Source organism: Camellia sinensis, chromosome 7 (genome assembly GCF_055761805.1).
Source record: "Camellia sinensis isolate YWXY chromosome 7, ASM5576180v1, whole genome shotgun sequence".
NCBI classification, from domain to species: Eukaryota; Viridiplantae; Streptophyta; class Magnoliopsida; order Ericales; family Theaceae; genus Camellia; species Camellia sinensis.
This window is the reverse complement of record NC_138967.1, coordinates 7,808,386-7,832,453: the sequence shown is the minus strand read 5'-3', so window position 1 is coordinate 7,832,453 and position 24,068 is coordinate 7,808,386. Positions and strand designations below refer to the sequence as shown.

Here is a 24,068-nt window from a genome sequence, read left to right as displayed (position 1 = left end):
GAAGGGTAGAAATAAACAATGTTTATCAAAGATGCAAGGCACATAAGTTATGGGCAGAGAAAATTACACACAAGGAGATAAAATTTTATGGGCCAAAGAAAATTATGAAACAACCAACATAATTCAGATATTAGAGAAAATCAATCAGGGCATATAAGTTAATGCATTACAATTGTGGTCAGAGAAATTTGAATGACAGAGAAAATTGATTACAATGGCAGAAGCAGACCAGTGGTAACCAAAGAAGAAAACATAAATTAATAGTTCAGAGAAAATTGATCTTAATCAATCCATGCAGAAGGAGGGAAACAAAGCAGTGGTCAGAGAAATTTTGGAATTTCACTGAGATTTCAGTAGCAATAGGAATCTAACCTGTCGAGGTGCAAAAGAGTGGACTGGTGTCTTCTGCAGCTGTTTCGTCAAGGTTTGCAGGTTCCACTTGGCACATCTTGAGAAGTCAGCTGTGTTACTGTCTTCCGAGTCAATGATAGTTGCATGTTTACATAGCCATTACTGTGATGAAAATTAACGTAAATAAAATTTTCTAAACGCACAAATTTGTAAGTATGATAACTGCAAATTTGAATGGATATTATACTTACCAACAATGCAATGACACACCCCGTAACTTTTTCTGAAGTTTTGTGCAATGCCATGATAGAATCAATCGATGTTGATGTGATTGCTTCCGGCCAATCATACTATTTCACTGATTCAAGAGGTTCCACATACTTTATCAAAACCCAACCTATTGAATTCCCACTTGTTGCAAAAAATAGGGTGAGACACAAGTACAATGTAACAGTGATTGCTACATCTTTGAAGTCAGTTGGTTGCTTGCCTTTCATTGCTTTGACCAAGGCATTTTTAAGAACAGGACCAGTGAGCCTTGTGTCCTTTTGGAATCTTCTCCTGAGGAATGAAGATTTTGGCTTTTTAGAGTATCTTAATGACATGGCTCCTTTACCTCATTCCAAACAAAAAATCAAGGTCATGTCATTTGTTGTAAAGGTCAGGTTCTTCTTACCAACTATGAATGCTTTTGTTTTTTCATTGTAACATTGGATTATGGCAACTACATCATCATCGAATTTCCTAGATTTTTTTGGATCCATCATTCCAGTGGTTAGAGCTTGGATCAAATACCAGAATGGGGTCTTTTGAAGCTATAGAAGTTGTTTTGAATTGAATTTAAGTGTTTGAAAAAATGAGACGACAGATGAGAGGTTGGATCGGAATTGAATGCTGTAGTGAGCTCTCTTTCTGTGGAGTTTAACAAGTTTTTTCCCCTTGAGCTTGAGTCTTTTGATGTTGGGGTACTCATCTGGATGCTAGTTGCTTCATCACCTTGGACTTGTGTGTTTTGGTGAGGAGTTTGTGGTGTTTTGCTGCTGGTTTTTTATCTTAGATGAAAAGAAGACTGAGAGAGTTGTTCTTTCTTGCTTGGTGTTTCTAGTGTGTTGCTGCTGGTTTTTTATCTTAGCCCATAAGAAGACTGAGAGAGTTTCTGTTTTTTGCTTGGTGTTTCCAGTGTTTCGCTGCTTTTACGTTTTGCCATTTCTAGACAATGATTAAAACATAAAGATGTCAACATTAAATCCCAGAGAAAATTGGACATGTCAGAGAAAATTACAGATAAGGGAGAAAATTACAGAAAAGAGAAAATTGGAGATGCTAGAGAAAATTAGAGATAAGGGAAAATTACAGAAAATTGGACATGCCAGAGAAAATTGGACATTAAAAATTAAATGTCAGAGAAAATCAACACAGCATCATAAACATGGGAGATAAATTTTCAATAATTGTTAAAATTACATATAGAAGTAAACATACCAGAGAAAATGAATGATAGAAAAAAGTAAACATGGCAAGCGAAAGAAAATTTCCATTCCACAATTAGTAAGATAAAATAAACAAAGTAATGTAAACATGCCACTGAGAATTACACCATATTGAAACCAAGAATTGAACAAAATAAACATACCAGAGAAAAATTCACATTCCGGAGAAAATTACACATTCTTGAGGAAATTTCCATTCTAGAGAAAATTTCAATTCGTAATATTAAAATGCAAGCGAAATTTACATATACAACTAGAGAAAATTAACCATGATAGAGACACACAAGGGAGGAAAGTGGTGTGATGTGGTCAGAGAAAATTATAAATAGCAGAGAAACTTAGACAGGGGCAAGAGAGTAATAGACATTGCAGAGAAAAATACATATTTCAGAGAAATTTACAAAGCAGAGAAATTCATAGACAAAAATCACAGAAACATGTTCAAGAATAAGATCAAAATTCAGAGAAATAACTTTTTCTCAAAATACACATGGCAGAGAAAATTCAAAGAAACATTCATTCCAGTCCATAATATTAAAATTCCAGAGAAAATTAAAAATGATAGAGACACACAAGGGAGGAAAGTGATGTGATGTGGTCAGAAAAAATTATAAATACCAGAGAAACTTAGACAGAGGCAAGAGAGTAATAGACATTCCAGATAAAGATAGACATTCTAATTAAAAATACATATTACAAAGAAATTTACAGAGTAGGGAAATTTATAGACAAAATTACAGAAACATGTTCAAGACTAAGATAAAAACACAGAAAATTATTTTTGTGAAAATAAACATGCCAGAGAAAATTGAAAGAAGAAACATACATCAAGCAAAAATCAGAGAAATTCAAATGCCAGAGAAATTTACAGATAAAATCACACAAACATGTTCAAGAATAAGTTCAAAACACACAGAAATAACTTTTTCCAAATTCAGGTAGCTTTTTATTACGAAATTGAAACCCTAATTTATGGAAGGTTAATATAAAATGCTATTAACTGTGTGTGCGGGGAGAAAATATTCTGGCAAGCCCGTACCCCTTTCTTCCAAGCTTCGTTTATGTCCGATCACCTGCGCGCAAATAATGGTGAGCTACCCGGCGGTGTGTGGCCGGAAAAACCCTCCGACGATCAAGTTAGCACACACCTTAGGATAGAGAGAAAGAGGGAGAGAGGAGTTTAAGTGTAAGAAATTCCTTACAAAGTGTTCATCTGTCGCGTATGAGGGGCGCATACATGCTTATATACCCTCTGTGCCCCATATCTACTCCCAGTCATCTCCTGACACGTGGCTCCGCTATCCCATCTACCAGCATGAACCTTGCTGAACATCACCTAATCTCAACTGCCTGCCATCACGGCTGGAGCTCGGCAGCCGAGCTGCTCGATCCGTTGCTGTGCCGTGCCGTGCTTCATACCCAAGCACTTCACTGGCTAAGACCAAGGAGGACCGGGCTAGGCGGCATCTCGGCAAAGCCTAGCCCGAGGCACCTCCTGTGGTCGGCCTTTCTGCCGGTCAAACAGTTACCTCGGCTAACCACGCCTTTCCGGGCGCCGGTCACTCAGCTTGTCTGGCTTCGGCTATCCTCTGATCGAGCAGCTCGGTCCGACCGAGCACTGCCTTGCCGAGCAGCTTCTTTACGGTCTGGGGCGGTACACACTCGGCCCAAGTTCTGCCCGGCCCAAGTTCTGGCAGCCCATCTCTGGGCGGACAGTCGATCATCTCGGCCCCATGCACCGTTGGGCTCTCAACCTGCTCGGCCGTTACCTCGGCCCAACTCCAGATCATAAATCACCCTCTCAATTTCCCCTTAATTCCGTCCGCGAAAGCGTGACTGGGATTACTCACTTCGACCGAGATAACATTCCTCCGGTCTTCAAGATGCCAAACCTCGACCGGGCTAGTTAACATAACTGTCTGCAAACTTGCCCGGTTCTACTCCTCGGCTGACATCCTTTACTTCGAAAGTAACTCGGTTGGCTCTTCGACTCTTCAACCCGTCGCTTCAGTCCTGACGTCGCCATAAATGGGGACACGTGGCGGGCTGCCATTGGTCATCGAGCAGCCAACCCGTCGTTTTTGCCAGAATTTGAATTTGGGCGGCCTCTCGTTCCTACATATACAAGACCCCCCTTATACAATTTCTTCCTACTGCTTCTTTTCCATCTGACGCTTCAGAGCTCAAGCCATTTCCTCTCAGCCTCGACTGTCATTCTTCGTGATTGGAAGAACAGCTCCTGCCCTTCACAGGTAAGACCTTCGATCCCTCTTGAGTTGTTATTTTCTTTCATATTACACACATTAGGGTACAAAAACGTAGCTCTTAGGGCATAGACCATAGAAACCGTCCCAAACCTCCCACTGTTCTTGGTGTTCTTCATCTTCCTGAAGAACACTGAAGAACTGGGGCGAACCGGGCTCCTGGTCTTCTTTTGATCCAAAAAACCAATCTGACCGAGCAAATAACATGTTTGTCTCAACCCTAGCAAAAACCGAGATAACAAAAGGACTTGGTCGCTCAACCGGGCTAACATCTGGTCTGCTTGGGCGACCGGGCTCCTTAGTTAGAATAGATAACCGAAGTGGTTTGGCACTCTTAATGACCGAGCTAAAGTCCAGCTCCTTATGCGCGACCGCGGTCACACTTACTTGCTATCCTTTTCCTGCAGAGTCAAGGGGACCACTGTCATTCCTGAGGCTCTCAGGACCGAGCAGCAACCAATTACACAGTGCCAAACCCCTTAGCCGGGATACTAAGCCAGCCACAAATGGGGAAATTTCACTTCCTAGTGGATACTCCGGCCGCGCTAGCTGCTTTCAGGAAGGAGTACGGCGTCCCGGCCGATGTCCACCTGGAGCTCGCAGAAGAAGAGACCACGCCTTGGGGTAGAACAGAACAATGCCCCTTCACCGTGCTGTCGGTCGTCGAAGGAGGACTCCGCTTCCCTCTGAACCCACTCATCACCGAGTTCCTACGCCGAACCGGGCTAGCACCCACCCAAGTGTCTACCAACACTTACCGGATAATAAACGGCGTGCACGAGCTAAACAACCGGTTAGGCATTAGCCTTGGTTTAGCTGAGATCCTGCGCCAATACACCCTAGGCCACACCGGCGACAGTCTCGCCTATTACCTCAAGATTAGACCGGGCAGAGAGAAAATCGTGACCGGCACACCAGACAAGGATCTTCACGACGATGATTTCTTCTTGGTGTCTGGTAATTACGAGACAGCTGAGGTACCGGGCTGGATGATTAGCAAAAATTTTGGGAGCACATGTAAGCCGCGCAAATTATCTCGGTTAATACACTTTCTTGATGTTTCTGTACCTTAATCATTCTCTTCCTTGTTTCTTTTGCAGCCATCCAAGCCTTGCAAGCCAACTATAATTTCCCCAACATAGAGGCAATCAGGACCGCGCTTCGCTACCACGATCGAGATTGCAACCAATTGCTCAGCTACAGTCCCACATACAGATACTCCGCTCCCCGCCGGAGTAAAGTTACTGACTTCCTCCGAGCTCCAACACCTCCACCGGATTCTACTCTGCCAGACGTTCCCCTCATTCGCCTGACCGAGGAACAAGAAATGGCCAAGCGCAGCAGAATCAAGAACCTGCTCACCGCCACATCCGCCGAGCTGCCGAGCGTTGTAACTCACTCGCCAGCCGCCGGTCAATCCAGTGGCGCTGTGGTCGCCCTTGCCTCTCAAGCGACCGGGCAATCCAGCCGAGAACCCTCTGCACTATGTGCCGGTAAAAGAGCTCGGGCAGACCCATCCGCCGAGCTGGTCGCAGAGCTCACTACCGAGCATCCATCTGACGCCCCCGTCCCAGTGCCGGCCTGGCGTCCACAGTTGAAGCACCGGGGTCAAGACATCCCGGCAACAGCTTCGATCAAGGCTGACAAAGAGCATCTGCTCGCCTTCAATCTGTCCAAAGCTCTTCTACTACCAAGCGACGTGGTCGGCAGCGACCACGTCCCTGACACTCGGTTGGTCAAATCATCAGTGAAGTCTATGGCTAGGGTAAGTCAATGTTCCTCTGAAAATTTCACAAGTGTTTGCCCGGTCCTTTTCTAATCAACTTTGCTTTTTGCAGGCCATTCAAAAACAACACCTGGTTTTGGAGCGCATCCACAGACTTCGGCAAAAGGCCAATGACATAGCCAGCCAGGTTGAGAGCCTCCAAGCCGAGCTCGGCCGGGCTAAGTCTTCGCTTGAGATGGCCAATTTCGATAACAACAGACTGCTCGGTCAGCTGGATGCGGCCGAGAAAAAACGGGATGAGCTCCAGACCGAGGTAGACGAGCTCAAAAAGTCGAAGAAGAAAGCTTGCCGGGCTGCTAATAACGCCGGCTTTAACGAAGCCGAGCAGAGCTACAAGAAGCAAGTCTTTGCAACACAAGACATCTACTTCAAGGCTGGCTGGAAGTCCGCCTGCGAACACCTCGGCCAGGGCTCTGACACCAACGTATTTGCCAACCCTCCTCCAGCTTCGCTACTGGTCTACCTCGTGCCTTATGCAAACGACGTCTTCAGCGCTTTGCAAGCTGAGGCTGAGGAAGGACTTGAAGAGGGAGACGGTGAGACAGATTCTAAGGCAGAGGAGGCCGAGGTGCAAGAGCAGCCCGGCAATGATGAGCCCGGTGCCTAAGACGCAAGTCCAACCATCAACCTTGATGCTGGCGAGGACGAGTTTACCAATCTCTCCCCCCTAGTTTAGTTTTCTTTTCTTTTTTGTATTTTTGCTTTCAACGCTTTTGATGTAACCGGGCTACGTCCCCACCTTTTGTATTGATTTTCTTATCAATGAAAAAACCAAATTTTGCCAAGTGTTTGCGCGGTTGCCATCAATTCCATTTTCAGCAAAGCATCTCGGTATAAATCATTGTTTGAACAAAACACCTCATCGACCGGAATTCATAACTCGGTTGAAGTACTTAAGCAGAACAAAACAACAAATTCATAAACCGAAATGACCATCTCGGTTGGTAATAACAAAGTTTGAACAACTCATCAACACTTCCAACCGGATTAGATCATCTCAGTTGGGAATCTGAAGTTGGACAAAACATTAACTCTTCCAACCGGAGTAAATCATCTCGGTTGGGAATCCAAAGTTGGACAAAACATTAACTCTGCCAACCGGAGTAAATCATCTCGGTTGGGAATCCAAAGTTGGACAAAACACCAACTCTTCCAACCGGAGTAAATCATCTCGGTTGGGAATCCGAAGTTGGACAAAACACCAACTCTTCCAACCGGAGTAAATCATCTCAGTTGGGAATCCAAAGTTGAACAAAACACCAACTCTTCCAACCGGAGTAAATCATCTCAGTTGGGAATCCGAAGTTGGACAAAACACCAACTCTTCCAACCGGAGTAAATCATCTCGGTCCTTAACATTAAAACAACAGTCTAAGTGCTAAAGCAAAATTACTTCTATAAATTGACAGAAAGAATTACATGCTGTAGTGCAAGCCAAAAAATTTCTTTGCACAAGAAAAGAAAGCAAAAGCTTTAAAAATAATACAGTTTCAAGTTGGCCGTATTCCATGGCTGGGGTATTGCTCTTCCCTCTAAATCCTCCAAATGGTAAGGCCCCTTGCCCGCCAGACCGGTGATCTTGTAGGGTCCTTCCCAATTTGCCCCTAGTTTGCCTTCTCCTGGCACCAGGGTGTTGCCCATAATCTTCCTCAAAACCCAATCACCAACCTTGAATGGTCTGGGGTGCACCGTCTTGTTGTATTTCTTGGAGAGCTCTTGTTGGTAGGCGGCCACATGGATGAGGGCCTTTTCCCGACGCTCTTCCACGAGGTCCAATTCCAAGGCAATAGCTTCGGCATTCAGTTCGGGCTTGAAACTCTCGCTTCTTAGGGTGGGCATGCCAACTTCCAGGGGTATGACCGCCTCCATGCCATAAGCCAAAGCATATGGAGTTTCCCCGGTAGAACGTCGCGGGGTTGTTCGGTATGCCCAAAGGACGTTGGGTAATTCCTCAGCCCATTTTCCCTTTACCTTTTCCAGTCGTTTCTTCAACCCATCCAGTATAGTCTTGTTTGATGCCTCGGCTTGACCATTAGACTGCGGGTAAGCCGGGGTGGAATTGTAGAATTCTATCTAGTTGTATAATCAAATTTTTTACAAATTTCTTACTTGATAGCTCAAATCACGTTTCTTAATAAAAAATGTCACTTGAGTAAAAGGGTTCTTGGTATGGGTTTTTGGTAGTTGCCTTCTATTTTTCTAAAGAAAAATACCTTGTAGCTCGAAAATGAGGGGCTCGAGTGGCCCGAATGAATTTTTATTGGACGACCGGTGAAACACTTGTCTACCGCAGCGTGGTTGTCACATTGTCGACTGCGTCTATTAGTCTTCTCGCCGGACGACCGGCAAAATTAATTTCGAGTCATTCGGACCAAACTCAAATTCAAACTACACAATAGTGCTCCTAAAAAAAAAGACACATTGACCAACACAAAGGTGGATTGTCGATTTGAACTTTTTAAATCAATCTCCATCGATTTTGAACTGGAGAGTTGTTAAAGTTTTCGTGGTTGGACTGACCTGGTTGTTTTTTTGTTTTTTTTTTTAATCTTGTCTTTAGTTGATTTTTTATTTTTAAATACATTCCATTTGTTTAGATGAATTTTTTTTCAGAGTAATATTTTTTTTATATTAAATAGTGGTGGTGGTGGGACATAAGTGGAGGTGAAGGTGGTGGCGTGGTGGTAGGGTGACGGATGACATTAGTAAAAATTTAATCTGAAAATTGATTTCCATTTTTTAAAAGTGAAAAAAAATTATGTCCAAATACGTTTGTTTTTTTATTAATTATAGAAAATGTATTTTGTTAACTTTCGTTTTTCATTATATCAAACACTAAAAAATGCATAAAAAAATTTTACGCAAGGAAAAGGAGATGAGAACAAATAGGCCAAAATTAGGGGGGGGGAGGGGGAACAGTTTAACTCTATTAATATTCTTAGCAATGCATCTACCATGTTGGAAAGTGTATTCATTGAAGATGAAGTTTGTGTTTTCCATCAAAGACTATGATAGGAACAAAGCCCTAGGTCCCGATGGCTTCAATCTATCATGTTTTCAGAAGTGTTGGAAAATTATGATGCATGACATCCTAAATTTTATAAAGGAGTTCCATGAGAATGGAATTCTAGCTAAGGGTCTCAATTGCTCATTTGTAAGTCTTATCCCAAAAAAGGAAAACCCTATGTCTTTATCTGATTTCAGACCCATTAGCTTGATGAGCTATGTCTACAAAATCCTTTCCAAAGTCCTAACAAAAAGATTGAAGCTTGTCTTGCCTAACATAGTGAGTGAAGCACAGTATGCATTCCCAGGGGGCAAAAATATAATGGATAAAGTGCTCATTGCCAGTAAGATTGTAGATTGGTGGAAAGGTTCATTGATCATTTGAGTTTTTCCAAAGGTTTTCGCTTCTGGGCTTCAATTCTCTGAACTCGAGGAAATAATGTTTCCGGTTCTGAAAGAAAGTGGTCCACACCGTCGAATTCTATTTCTTAGAGGTCAATCTTTTGAGTTTGAGGAGGTGTCGGTGGAGTCGAATGGACATCGTGGTGTGTCGATTGTAAAGAAGGGTCTTGGGCTTCGTCGGGCTATTGTGGTGTATGGCCATGATGTGCACTGGATGGTGACAAGATTGAAAATGGCATCATAGGGCGTAGGCAATCTACAGTTCTGGGTCTGCTCAGCGGGGGCAGTTGGTATAGCGATCTCGGTTGTCCCTTTACTGTTCAGTTGTATTCCGGACTCGGTTCCGTGGAGTTGGTAGTTGTATCTATCTTGTTGTCGTCCTTTAAATCCATTTGTTTGAGTTTTAGGATGTATTGGGCTTGGTTGTTATAGGTTGGTAGAGCTTTGGCTCCCATTGTTGTTGCCCAGTTTTTGAATGGTCCGCTCGAGCGAGTCATTTTGCGCTCGAGCGGGGTTTACACCCTTCCAGCTCTTTGTGTCCCTGCAAAACTTCTGCAGGTGTGTTTTCTACGCTCGAGCGGGTTTCTTGCGCTCGAGCGGGTCGCGCTCGAGCAGGATTGTTGGCACTCGAGCGGGTAGTTCCTTTTCTGAAAAAGTTCTGGGAGATGAAAATCTACGCTCGAGCGGACTGGTTCTTCGCGTTTGAACGGATGTGTTTTGCTTTTGTTTCTTGGAGCTCGAGCGGGCTTTCTTGTGCTCGAGCAATTCCAGATTTTTGTGCTTGACGCTCAAGCGTTCTGTTCTACGCTCGAGCGGGTCATACGTATATGAGTCATCCGCTGGGTAATTTTAAATCACTTTTTTACATTTCCTTTCTCTCTCTTTCTTTCCCAAAACCGATTTTGAGAGCCTCTCTCTCTAGGATCTCCCTTCTCTCTAAGGTTTGATCTAGTTAGAGTGTCCCCCTATCCTTCGGCCTTTGTAAAAAGTGTGTTGATCGTCGAGTGCTTCATTTTGATCCATGGATCTTAGTATTTGGAGCATTTTGGTTTTCTTCAACTTCCCCGTTTGAGCTCTGACTTCGAGGTAGGGATATCCTACTCCTCTTTATGAGCTTTGTCTTTAAATTTTAGCATTTTGATATGTTGGAGGTTGTTGGGTAATTTTGAGAAAGTTTGGGCCTTTATGTAATTTTACAAAAGAAGGGGTTTTACTTATATAAACCTATATGCATGTTTAGCATGGAGAATCGAGGTAAATGTTGGGTCATTAGTAGAAATGGAACCTTAGGGTTGTTTTGTTAATTATGGGAAATGCCTTAATTACATTGATAAATTAATTTGTAAAAATTAATTTTGAGAAATGAGAAATTTAATTGAGAATGTTAAAATTGGGAATATATGGGGTTAAAGGGTGTAGTTGGATCATTTATCACTCACCTAGTCAAAATGTCGATATTATATCCATTTGATGCATTTATTTCCTGTTTAGAAATAACTGCTTTGGACTATCGGTGGAGGATAGTCTTGATTGTTGTAGACAATGCATGATGATAGGCAAACTAAAACTAATCAATTGAATGTGTCATCGAATATGACGGTTGGAATGATACATTAACCTTATGTATTGATTGATTATGTATATGATAATTGTTTATATACATTGTGTTGTGTAGGAGGAGATAGGGGATGCACTCCACGGTTTAGGGGAACATAGGGAATGAACCTCTAAATCGGATTTTGTTTGACATTGATACAGCACTACAATATGTATCAAGTGTGGATTATGGAAGTGTTTGAATTGATTTGATATAGCACTAAAATGTATATCGTTATCAATTGTGAAGTATAGAAGTAATTCTATGTTATATTATTACAGCACCAGAATGTGTATCCTTCATAAAGTATGGAGGTGGTTTATGTGTTATTGATACAGTACCAAAATGTGTATCCATCATGAATTTCAAATGTGTTTTAAAGATGAGTCATAATCTCATTAAGTTATTTGGCTAGGTTCTGAGCCTTGTTTTCAAACTCGAAGTTGAAAAGAAGTGGGAAATGAAAAGTAACATGGACTTGAATGTCATGAAACTGTGATGTGTTATAAGTGGGAATATGAGTGTGGACCATCTATCGAATGCTGTTATTTTTGTCATTGTTTATAGTTGGTTTAGTGTATTTCGACTGGGCTATGGCTCACTCTATATGGGATATCATTTTTAGGTACAGGTAGCATGCCACCTCCAAGGACATAACTTGGGAGGCTAGAGGCAGACAGACTTTTTGGTTGTTTTGTTTTCCTTTGATGTATTATATGTAAATTCAAGCCAATGGCTTAATATGTATATGAGTTAATACTCTTTTCTTGTAACCAAGTGTTGGCTTGGAAAGTTGTAAGCCCATAGGGCGTTTACTTTTATTGTCAACATGTAATACTTTTGTAAGAACTACTCTGATAAATAGAAAGATGTTTATTTCTCTTATATTTTTGCATGTCAAGAATGATGGGTTTTATGTATTATTTTGAGGGCGTTACAACTTGGTATCAGAGTGTACCGGGTTTGAATACTTTGGGTACGTGGGAAGTGATTAGTATCACAATGGGTTTGTCTCGCTTGTTAGAGACTTATGTGTGGCATTATGTGTTTATTTGATAACATGTTTATGTGACTACTTGGGTATGAGATTTAGTTTCTAGGATGTTGATTGGATCCTTGGGTTTCTGTGAGTCTTGTTGGAAAAGCGCTTGATCAATGCTGTTTCTAACCAGAACTCTAGTAACGCCTCGGGACTATCATTATCCGGAAATGAAATTCGTAAGTGCTTATGTGTTTATGTGCTTACGTGGAGTGAATTACAGTTGTCCATGTATTAGGACGCGAGTGTTTAGTTTTGGCACATTTATGAATGTGCTAACGTTCTTCGTTACCTTTATTAGGATGTCAGGACGAGGAAGAGGTGGTAGGTGTGGCAGACGTGGTAGGCAGGAGATGCCTTTACCGGATGATATTCCGGTGCAGCAAGAGGGGGTTGGCCAGGCCAATGTGGCCGAGCCAGCAGGACAGGAGGCTATAGGCACTTTAGCCCGAGGGATAGCTGATGCTTTGAGGGAGTCTATGGGTATTCTTAGAGCTGAGAATCCAGTTCAAGCTCCAATGCAGGCCCAGGTTGTTAAGGCAGGGCCTTCCTTCTTGAAGATGGAGTTCTTCCGGTCTAACCCGGACGAGTTTATTGGGGATCTAAAGGAGCCACTGAAAGCGGATGAGTGGTTAGAACAAATGACGAAGACGTTCGAGATGCTTGGCATCGAGGACGGTGCATTGAAAATGACCTTGGCATCCTTCCAGCTTAAAGGGGGTGCGGGTCAGTGGTGGAAAGACATGAGGGGCCGTATTGCTGACACGTGGGAGGCTTTTGTGGAGGCTTTTCAGGAGAAGTACTTATCTCCAGTAGTTAGGAAGAAGCTGAGAGACCAGTTCTGTCAGCTTTTGTAGTTGAGTTCGTCAGTGGCCGAGTATGAGGCCACTTTTACTAGCTTTTCCAGGTTCGCACCTGAACTTGTGGCGTCCGAGGAATGCCGCTGTATCGAGTTTGAGAAGAGGTTGAGGCGCGGCCTCAAAATGAGAGTTAGAGGTTCTATGATCCGAGACTATGGGCGCTTGGTTGATACTGCAACCCATATGGAGATCATGATGCAGGAGGAGGAGGGACAGAGAGGCTCCAAGAGGAGCCAGGATGGTCAGGGTGATGGCAGGAGACATAGGGGTGCTAACCCTCAGCAGTCTCAGGAGGGTGTTGCTAGATCGACTTTCCAGTGCCAAGTGTAGGCTCGGGAAGAGGCAATCAGGGAGATTTCACCTGTTACAAGTGTGGTCAGCTAGGCCACAAGGCTTCGGTTTGCCCACAGAGGGGAGGAGGTCAGAGAGCTGTTTCATCTTCAGCTAGACCGCAGAGCCAGAGTCAGGGAAGGGGCCAGCCCTTGTCTTGTTATCAGTGTGGTCAGTCTGGGCACCTGAAGAGGCTTTGTCCACAGTTGAGTGCCACTTCGAGCACGCCTGGTTCTAGGCAGACGCAGGGTTTTCAGCCAACTCAGTCTGTGCAATCCTCGAGGGCCAATCCGGGAGCTTCGTCATCCCAGTCTGTGCAGCAGTCGTTTGCTTCGAGGGGTGAGCAGGTGGATCAGGGGCCTACAGGGCGTGTGTATGCTGTTACCGTGCAGGATCTTGTACCTGCTCCATCGGTTGTGAGAGGTACCTTCTTGTTTTGCAACTCGGTTGCTAGTGTATTGATTGATACGGGTGCATTTCATTCTTTTATATCTACTGCATTTGCATCTGTTTTGGGATTGGAGTTGGCACAGTTAGCATCTCCTATTTGTGTAGTGTCACCTATTGGGGGTGAGTTGATTTTGAAACAAGGATGTAGGGGTTGTAATATAGAGGTTGCCGATCGTCGGCTTCCGTTTCCTTTTGTAGTAATGCCCATGTCGGGATTTGATGTTATTTTGGGTATGGACTGGCTATCGTCATACCGGGCTGTTATTGATTGCTATTGCCAGAGGGTCACTGTATATACCTTGAGCGGAGAGTGTTTCCATTTCTTAGGGGACCGGGTTGGTAGTGTTTTGCCACCGGTGTATGATCCGCGAGGGCGGAGTGAGCTTAGTGGTCTACTTGCTAGCTTTTTGAGTAGTGAGTGTGGTGAGACCCAGACTATGTTGCCGAGAGTGGTTTGTCAGTACTCGGACGTCTTTCCGAAGGATCTCGTTAGTTTGCCACCTCATCGAGAGATTGAGTTCTCTATTGATCTAGTGCCCGGCACGGCGCCGATTTCTATGGCACCTTATCGTTTTGCCTCAGCCGAGTTAGTTGAGTTGAAGATTCAGCTCCAAGAGTTGCTGGATAAGGACTTTATTCGCCCAAGTGTTTCGCCGTGGGGAGCACTGGCCCTTTTTGCTAAAAAGAAAGATGGTGCTTGTGACTGTGTATCGACTACCAGAAGTTGAATCAGGCTACGGTCAAGAATAAGTACCTTATGCCCCGTATAGATGATCTGTTTGACCAGTTGAAGGGGTCCCGTTATTTCTCTAAGATAGACTTGAGATCGGGTTACCACCAGTTGAGGGTCAAGAAGGAGGATATTCTGAAGACGGCATTCCGTACGTGGTATGGCCACTATGAGTTTCTGGTGATCTCGTTTGGGCTCACCAATGCACCGGTAGTCTATATGGACTTGATGAACTGGATCTTCCGGGAATTCTTAGATCGTTTTGTAGTCGTTTTCGTGGACGACATTCTCATCTATTCACCTTCAGAGGAGGAGCACGTGGAACACTTAAGAGTGGTGCTCGAGTTACTTAGAACCCTTAGGCTGTATGCCAAGTTTAGGAAGTGTGAGTTCTGGCTAGGAGAAGTCAAGTTTTTCAGATTTTGCATAAGATCATACGTGGTACACTCATTAGCTATCATATCAACTTGGTCTTGAGACCCACATGTAAGGTCGATATCGATGACCATAAAAGTCCATGTCTTGCGCGCAAGTAGCCATGGTATTGTTACCCCTAGGCAAGGGCCACGTGAATATAGGCCTCGGTATTGTTACCCCTGGGCAAGGGCCACATGAATATAAGCTACGGTATTGTTACCTCCGGACGAGGGCCACGTGCATATTGGTCACGGTATTGTTACCCCTGGGCGAGGGCCACGTGAACTAAGGATGCCACAAATACATTTCAGAAAAATAGACATTCATTCATAATTCATAAAATAGCATTTCAAAAAACAGATCGTATCATCTCAATCAGAAAATACTTATAATTAAACATAGCTTTACAGATTTATTACTCACAGATAACAGATGGCTACAATTAAACGGACAGAGTAGGCAATTCAGATATCATATAGCGCGTGACTTACACAGATACATAGCGAATACATATTCGGAATCATTAACTTAGTTCTTTCTTGTCTTGGTTTGTTTTTATTTCTTTATCCTCATTATAGTGTCTTAATTTTGGCTTAGAAATGCCTAGGATGCAATGAGGATGCAAAAATGCATTTAAAAACACTTAGTTAAAAATGCTAGGAACAGGGGTCCCGCTCGAGCGCAACTTCTTTCGCTCGAGTAGACATGCAAAGTGTGAGGGGCCACTCGAGCATAACTTTCTTCACTCGACCGATCTGCAAACTTTGAAAAAGTACTGGTTAAGTGAGATCTCCGCTCGATGGCTGCTCGACTCTCACTTGAGCGTGAGACTCGTGCCCTCGCTCGAGCGCAACTCTTGCCGCTCGAGCGGTCTGTAAAACATGCAAACTTCTGGGAGCATGATTCTCACACTCGAGCGGACTTTAGGTCGCTCGAATGGAAGTGTAAGATCACAGAGTGGCCGCTCGAGCGCAGATTCTGCCGATCGAGCGGAAGTGCAGAATTTGGGATTTTCAGATTGCACTCCCCAACTCCAAACTCTAATTTAAAGCCATTTAACTCAACCTTTGGGCCCCAAAACTTGAAAAAATCAGTTTAAACTTGAAAACATTAAGGGTTACAGATCATTTCATGAAATCAAGGCCCAAAAGCATGTCAATTGTGCAAAAATTCAACTTGAAATGTAAGAACATGATATGAACATGACATGCATGTATTCATTTGAGTTCATAGCTTCCAAAACATTATCAAATGAGGTCCAATGGTGAGAAATATTATGAATTCTTTAACCCATGCTAGAATTACAACATGCATGTGAGGAAAGCTTTGAAATCAACTTCCAAATGCTATGAATTATGCATGCATGTATGGAATGACTTAACTTTCTTCAATTCTAGCTCAATTCCCTTATGAATTCACCTAATTCACTTGCTTGCATACATTAATCAACTATATTACAAGGTCAAAGACTGAAATTCTTACCTAGAATCTAAATTATGCAAGTGAAGAAGCTTCAACTCCTAAATTCCTTGTAAATTCCAACAATTCTTAGCAATCCTCTCTATTCTTAGCTTTTTATCTCAATTTTTTTTATCTCTCTCTCTCTCTCTCTTCCACGTTTTGCTTGTGTGTATGAGCTCAAATGTGTTGAGATGAAGAGAAAAGAATGAGTGAAGGCACATAAGGGAGCCTTATATAGGCTTGGCTAATGGCTTAATTAATTTATTGATCAACTAATCAATTGGGCTTTAATTTATTCTAATTTAATCGTTCCGAATCGAATTTCAATTGACCTACCATAGTGTTCTAAAAATTTCAAATAAAACTGATACCAAGTCAATTTCGTGATCGGATACCAATAAGGCTTTCAATTCACAAAATATAACAGAATTTCAAACAAATATTCTTGCAATAGACAAATAGAGACACAAATAATGCAATGCATAAATAATTAACTCAGGATTTCATTTTAATTACGTATTAGGCCCATTTAATCATGGATTAACATTAATCGGAAGTCGGGGTTTTTACAACATGGCAGATGGGTTGGCTCTGGTGGTTAGACATGAAGTAGTGGAGAACGAGGTGACGGTGGACACTGGTGCAAGCGACGAGGATGATCTTGAGATAGAAAAATTTGGTTCGCAGGATAGCATGTCGTAACCAAAGGAGGTCTTTGCCTGGGTATTGTCTCTAATTAATGAGGTAAGCCAATTATTGAGGGTTTCCTTTAAGGGCTATGAAGATGAGGCATTGAGATTATTTTTAAGGAGTCATGGAGGAGAAATGCTCCTTATCAGTAAGGGGTGAAGTCTACAACTCCTAATGTGAAAAGTGTCAGAGAATTACATAAGTTGGAATGTACTATTAATTATGATCGAATTAAGTGAGGAGATGTACGGGGTCCAAAGAAAGGCATAGTGATCCATTGCTGTCATGCAGTTAAAAATATTGTCTTAGAATGTACGAGGACTGAATGATAGGGGAAAAAGGGTTTTCGTGAAATTTGTGTTAAAAAGTGCAAAGGCAAATATGGTGTGTCTAAAGGAAACAAAGATGGAATATATTGAAGGGAAGACTATTAGGGATCTGTGGGGAGGCCGTTTTGTGGATTGAGACTTTCTCCCTACACTGGGGGTGGCTAGGGGTGTTCTCCTTTACTGGGACCGAAGGGTGGTGGTAAAGAAGAATGTAGAAGTGGGGGGTTTCATGTTATCTTGCCTATTTCGATATGTAAAGGATGATTTTCGTTGGGCCTTTATATGGGTCTATGGTCCAGTTCGTGGAGGGGAGAGGCCTAGTTTTTTGGAGGAGCTATAGAGCATTGCTTATCAGTTGGGGGTACCATAGTGTGTGGGTGGGGACTTCAATGTGATATGGTGTATGAAGGAGAAATTGGAGGCTAACTTGGGGATGGGTTCAATGCGGCGCTTCTCTTCGTTCATTGATGAGATGGAGCTAGTAGATTTTCCGTTTCAGGGTGGTGGTTTCACTTGGTTCGGGGGGTGGAGTGATGTCTTAAATTGATAGATTTCTGGTCACAGGAGATTGTGAGGTGCATTTCTTACAAGCGACCCACTCTTGATTGCAACGCCCCACTTTCAGATCATTGGCCAATCTTGCTAGATAATGGGGGCATTAGAAGTGGTCCATTGTTTTTTGGTTTGAGAACATGTGGTTACGGTCTTAGGGCTTTGTGGAGATGGTTAAAGGGTGGTGGAAATCTTAGATTGTGGCAGGGTTGCCTAGTTCTCGGATAGCGTAGAAATTGAAGCTCCTCAAATTAGACCTAAAAAGATGGAATAAGGAGGTATTTGGTCGACTGGAGGATCATTGCTAGGGTATTGTCTGAGGCTGATATGTCTCATCATGAGGAGGTTCGTAAGAGATTGGCAGTTTGCTCGAATAGAGGAGGTCAGTTTTTGTCAGAAGTCTCGATGCTTGTGGTTGAAGGATGGGGACCGTAACACGAAGTTTTTTCATCGTATGACAAATGCTCATCTCTAAGTCAATCAAATAGGGCAAATTCGAGTGAATGGGGTGGAATTTTCATCTTCAGAGGATGTCAAAGCAAGTATTATGGGTTTCTATGAGCATTTGTTTCGGAATGCAGGAGAATGGTGGAGACTGGGTTTGAATGGGGTAATTTTTTATGTCATTTTAGAGGCAGACTGCACATTATTGGAAAGGCCATTTACAAAAGAGGAGGTGTTTAAGGCATTGCAAAGTATGTCTGAGGATAAGGCGCCTGGTCTAGATGGGTTCAGTATTTCCTTTTTTCAACAGTGTTGGAGGGTTGTTAAGACAGAGGTGATAGCTATGTTCGAACAATTTTCATCAAATAGGCGAATTTGAGAAGAGCCTTAATGCCACATTTATTGCCTTGATTCCAAAGAAGGGTGGGGTGAAGGCTATTAAAGATTTTTGTCCTATTAGTCTTTTGGGTAGTGTATATAAGGTGTTAGCCAAGGTTTTAGCGAACCGTTTGCGAGAAGTGCTGGAAGAGGTGATCTCAGATTCTCAGGATGCTTTTGTGGGGGGTAGGCAAATCTTAGTTGCGATGCTTGTGGCGAACGAGTGTGGAGCTTCGCGATTACATCAAGCAAAGCCAGGGATTATCTATAAATTAGACATTGAAAAGGCATATGATAATGTGAATTGGCAGTTCTTAATGTACATGTTGGAGAGGATGGGTTTTGGGAAAAGGTGGCGGCGTTGGGTTTAGTTTTATATTTCTACCATACGAATGTCAGTATTGGTTTATGGGTCCCCGGTAAGCTTCTTTCCGACTCATTGAGGATTTTGCAAGGTGATCATTTATCTCTTTTGCTGTTTATCCTGGTTATGGAGACTTTAGGGTGTTTGTTGGCTAGAGCGGTGCAAGAAGGTTTGTTGAAAGGGTTTGAGGTAGGAATGGCTCCAGGGACAGTGGAGGTGTCTCATTTGTTTTATGCAGATAATGTGCTCATTTTTCGTGATACGGAAGATGACCACATTGGGCATTTGAGATGTGTGCTCTTGTGTTTTGAGGCAGTGTCTAGGCTTCGGGTGAACTTAGCAAAGTCATAATTGATTTCGGTGGGAGAGGTGGCGAGATCTTCGATTTTGGCAGCTATCTTGGGGTGTAAAGTGGTCCCTTTGCCTGTCACATATATGGGCTTGCCTTTGGGGACTTCTTTTAAAGCCAAAGGGGTATAGGATAGGGTGGTAGATCGGGTGCAACGGCGGCTAGCAAGATGGCAACGGCTGCATTTGTCAAAAGGTGAACGGCTTACATTAATTAAAGTATTTTGTCGAGTATCTCGACTTACTTTATGTCTGTTCATGTGATCCCGATGTTAGTAGAAAGACGGATTGAACAGCTACAGTGGGACTTTCTGTGGGGTGGGGGGAGGTGCTCATTATCATTTGCTATCATGGGATCAAATTTGTTTGCCTAAGGAGAGATGGGGCTTGGGGGTTCAGAGGTTGGTCTTGTTCAATTTGGCCTTGTTGGAGAAGTGGCTATGGCGTTTTGTGGAGGAGATGGAGCAGCTTTGGAGAAGGGTAGTGGTTGCTAAGTTTGGTATAGAAAGGGGGGAGTGGTGTTCCCAAACAGTGTGTCATTCTTATGGTAGTGGTGTGTGGAAAGGGATTTGGTTAGGTCGGGAGGCATTTTGGAGGAGGGTGCGGTTGAAAGTTGGTGTGGGGGATAGAATTCGTTTTTGACAGGATATGTGGTGTGGCGACTTGTCTTTAGTGTTTCGATTCCTTTTTGATCTTTGTTCTTGCTGCTAATTATGAGGTGTGGGTGGGTGCTGTTAAGGTTAAGGAGGGGCAATCGATGGTGTGGAATGTGCAGTTGCTTTGCAATGTCCAGGATTGGGAGCAAGATTAGTTGGTGGAACTTCTGGGTTTTTTATATGGTTTGCATCTTGGGAGGGCAGGTGAGGATTCCTTGGTTTGGGATTGTCCTAGATCCAAATGTATTTTTATGGTGTTTTCATTCTTTGGGACGCTTGTTCAGGATGCATATGCACATGATGTCGCTATGGTTTATCTGTGGAGAGGTGTTTGGGTGCCGGGCTCGCCATCTAAAGTTGTCTTTTTTTGTTTGGACAGCGAGCTTGGGTGGTCTCTTGACTATTGATAATTTGATTCGTCGTGGGCATATTTTGGTGAATTAGTGTTGTCTATACGGTAGGGTAATTGAATCGGTTGACCATTTGCTTATTCATTGTTCGATCTCGTCTCCTCTCGTCTTTGGATGCTTGTGGTTGCAGTTTTGGTTTAGTTTGGGTTCAATCGGGTTCTGTGTTTGTAGTTGTACAAAATTAGGTAGGGAGGAGGGTTGGGAGGAGGCATCGAAAGGCTTGGCTTCTTGCTTCGCACTATTTAATGTGGTTAATTTGGTTGGAGCGTAATAGGCGGGTGTTTCAAGGGGTGGCTCACTCCATTTCTTGGTTAGAAAGGCGACTTCTTATAGTTTTGCATAGTTGGGTGACAGGTTTAGTAGATCCGGATGTGTTGGCTTTCGTAGATTTTGTGGAGGATTTGATTTGTTAATTGGTTGGCCTTCCGAGGCCGCTTTTGTATTATTTACATTATTTTGATGTTGTCTCAATAAAGTTTGGTTATTTATCCAAAAAAAAAAAAAATTGTAGATTAGTGGAAAAAATCAAATAAACAAGGGGTGATCATCAAGCTTTACTTCAAAAAAGCCTTTGATACTATGAATTGGGAGTTTTTTTTTTCTTTGCTTGTCAAGTTTGGGTTTGGTTCAAAATGGCTGGGCTGGATGAAATCATGTTTAACAACTACAAGTATTTCCATTATTGTTAATGTCTTATTTACTGATGAAATTCAACTGGAAAAAGGGCTCAGACAGGGTGATCCACTTTCATCCTTCCATTTCAATATTTTTGCAGAGGGGTTAAATTTACTTTTGACAAGAGCTAAGATCTAGGTCTAATTAGAGGGGCTATTGTTGGACCCAATAGTTTGCATTTCACTCACCTACAATTTGCTGATGACATCATCCTCCTTTGTAAGGTTGATTTGCTAGGGATCATAACTTTGAAGAGAATGCTTAGGTGTTTTGAAATTATGTCAGGCCTGAAAATAAATTTCCATAATAGTACAGTATGTGGTATTGGTCTCTCTGAGACTTTAACCAATGATTTTTTGACAAAACTGAATTCCTCAATCAGAAGCTACCATTGAAATATCTTGGGCTTCCACTTGGTGCCAATCCTAGAAGGAAAGCCACTTGGAAACCAGTTTTGGACAAATTCAAGGGCAAACTTTCTGGTTAGAAAAAGAGACTTTTATCTTTTGCTGGTAGACTCACCCTCATCAAATATGTTCTATCAAGCCTCCAAATCTTCTACTTTCCTTTTTTAAAATGCCAAAGTGTGTAACCTACAAGGTGGATAAGATTCAAGCTTCTTTCTTGTGGGGAGACTCAGATGTCAAAAGAAAGGTTCACCTAGTTAATTGAAAGGATGTTTCAATGATAAAGAAGCAATGAGGCTTAGGGGTAAGAAGTTTGGGTCAAGTTAATAAATATTTACTTGCTAAATGGTGGTGGAGGTTCTGTAATGAAAAACAAGCCCTATGGAGATGATTAATTTGCAGTAAGTATAGTTCCAAATCAGGTAATTGGATCTACTCCTAAGGCACTGTTACTAATTGCTCTTGGATTTGGAAGGACATCATAGGCCTTGCTTCGAGTAATCCTACTTTATTCAATTTCTTCCTATTTAACTCAAAATTAATTATTGGTAATAGGTCCAGCATATCTTTCTAGAAGGACATTTAGGTGGGTATTGGCAGTCTTGAATCTCAATTTCCTAGATTATTTAGCGTTTTTTTTATAAGGATGGATTTCAGAGATAGGAAAATTAGCTATTCCAACTGGAATTTAAGTTTTATGAGGCCCCTGTTGGCTTAGAAAGATGAAGAAGTCCATAATCTACAAGTTTTACTAGGTGATGGGCCACCATTATGGCATGGGGTGGAGGATAGCATGAAATGGAAAGCTTAATCTCAGGGTGTCTTCAAAATAAGGGATTTATTCTGTTGCTTGCAGTCCAGCAGAGGACTAGATCTGTCTATGCCTAGATTCACTCGGAATAACATCTCACCACCAAAAGTCCAATTATTCTCTTGGCTGGTTTGGAATGATAGAATCAAAACATATGTTTTCCTTCATCATATTGGTATTCTTAGAGTGGAGGATGTCACTCAATGTATCTTTTGCAAAGCTAAACCTAAGTCCATTAATCATGTTTTGCTTCTTTGCCTCCTTAGTTGGAAATTTTGGTCGGATATCATTGATTTGTGCGGTCTATTTTGAGTTTGCCCAGGCTCTGTTGTGGATTTATTTGATTGGTAGCTTGGCACAAAAATCAGGAAGAAGGAATTACAAATCTGTAATGGTATCACATTTGCTGTTGTGTGGTCAATTTGGAAGCTCAGGAATGATTGTGTGTTCAATAGTGCCTAACCCAACTTCATGGAGATCAGCGAGCTTATCAAGGTTAGAATTGCAGTTTGGTTGAAGAACCATTCTTTTGGTAATTTATATTCTATCCATGATTTTGTTTCCAACTTGAACTAGATCAGCAGGTGTATTTGATGGTTGTGGTTTCTGTTGCTGTTCACGTTGTCATGTGGAAATTGGTTATTGTTACTGACTTGCTGTTATGTGGTGTCTTGTTGTTTGTTGGATTAGTTTATGTTCTGCTGTTATTGCACTTTTGGCTGCCAGTTCTGTTGTCTACTCTTTTTTTTTTTTGTGGTCTTATTGGTCTCTCACCAACTTTGGCTTGAGTTAGCAAATGATAGGATGTCTTTCTTAGTGCCAACTTAGTTGGGATTAGAAGGGTTCACTTTGATGTTTTTGGCTCTTGCCTGATTCTCTATTGATGTACTACTGTATGTCTGTACCTGAGGGCACAATGTGTATAAAAATAAGTGAACAAAAAGGAGAAAATAAATAAATTAATAAATAGAGAGAAAAATAAAAATGGGAGAAAATAAAAAATAAAAAGAAAAGACAGAGGGAGGAAGGAATGTGGGATCATAGAAGAATGTGTGAGGGAAAAAGTAAGAGAGAGAAGCAGAAAAATAGAAAATATACATGTAGGACATTTTTTAGAAAATAAATCTCAACCATTATTTTATAATTTGAACAGATTTGAGCCATTCAAATGTCTTAGTGAGACAAAAATATGTTAAAGATTCAAAAACCGTTCTACTTTATTATCTAGATTTCCATATACTTTGTATGTTGTTTTCATCAATAAAACTTTCTTTTTTGCTGATCAAAAAAAAAAAAAAAAGAGAGAGATGAGGTAAAATATTTATCGAGCAATTTTTTTTTAAAAAATAAATAAATATTAAAATGTATTAAATTTTATAATTTTTATATTATTTTTTAAAAAAAATAAGTGATTTTAAAAATTGATTAAATTATTAAAAAAATTCATTAAAGATACAAATATTTTTTAAAAAAAAAACTTAAAAAATATATTTGAAAATTTAAAATCAAACAAAATTCTGTGCGCGACCGTACTGAGAATGGACCCACAACACCGTCAATTTCCCAACTCATTTCAATAAACTTACACATATTATTGATACTATATATTATTAATACCATATAAAAATTTACTTAAATTTTGCTCTTCATCGAATTAATTAACATAAATAAATTAAGTTTAAATATATGTTTAAATTTTGTTTTTTAAATTAAGCTTCAAAAAAATATTTTTTCCCTTTAATTATTATGTTTATTTTTTTTATTACACCTCAATTTAAAAACAATTTGTTAGATAAATAAATTTTCAATAAAATTTGGATT

At 41.6% G+C, this 24,068-nt stretch overlaps 1 protein-coding gene across 1 annotated transcript; it reads left to right on the top strand.

The window, feature by feature from the left end:
- The first annotated feature begins 16,756 nt into the window (after positions 1–16,756).
- On the top strand, positions 16,757–19,291 carry LOC145795586 (uncharacterized). Its single transcript, XM_082880410.1, has 4 exons — positions 16,757–16,862; positions 18,336–18,449; positions 18,568–18,762; positions 18,888–19,291. The coding sequence occupies exons 1-4, from the start codon at positions 16,757–16,759 to the stop codon at positions 19,289–19,291; spliced, it is 819 nt and encodes a 272-aa protein (XP_082736536.1).
- Positions 19,292–24,068: the final 4,777 nt, after the last annotated feature.

Coding starts and splice junctions, on each gene's coding strand:
- LOC145795586 (XM_082880410.1), top strand. CDS start 16,757: ATGGCAGATGGGTTGGCTCTGGTGGTTAGACATGAAGTAGTGGAGAAC. Junction 16,863..18,335: donor TCTTGAGATAGAAAAATTTG/GTTCGCAGGATA, acceptor TTCGGAATGCAG/GAGAATGGTGGAGACTGGGT. Junction 18,450..18,567: donor GGTGTTTAAGGCATTGCAAA/GTATGTCTGAGG, acceptor TTCATCAAATAG/GCGAATTTGAGAAGAGCCTT.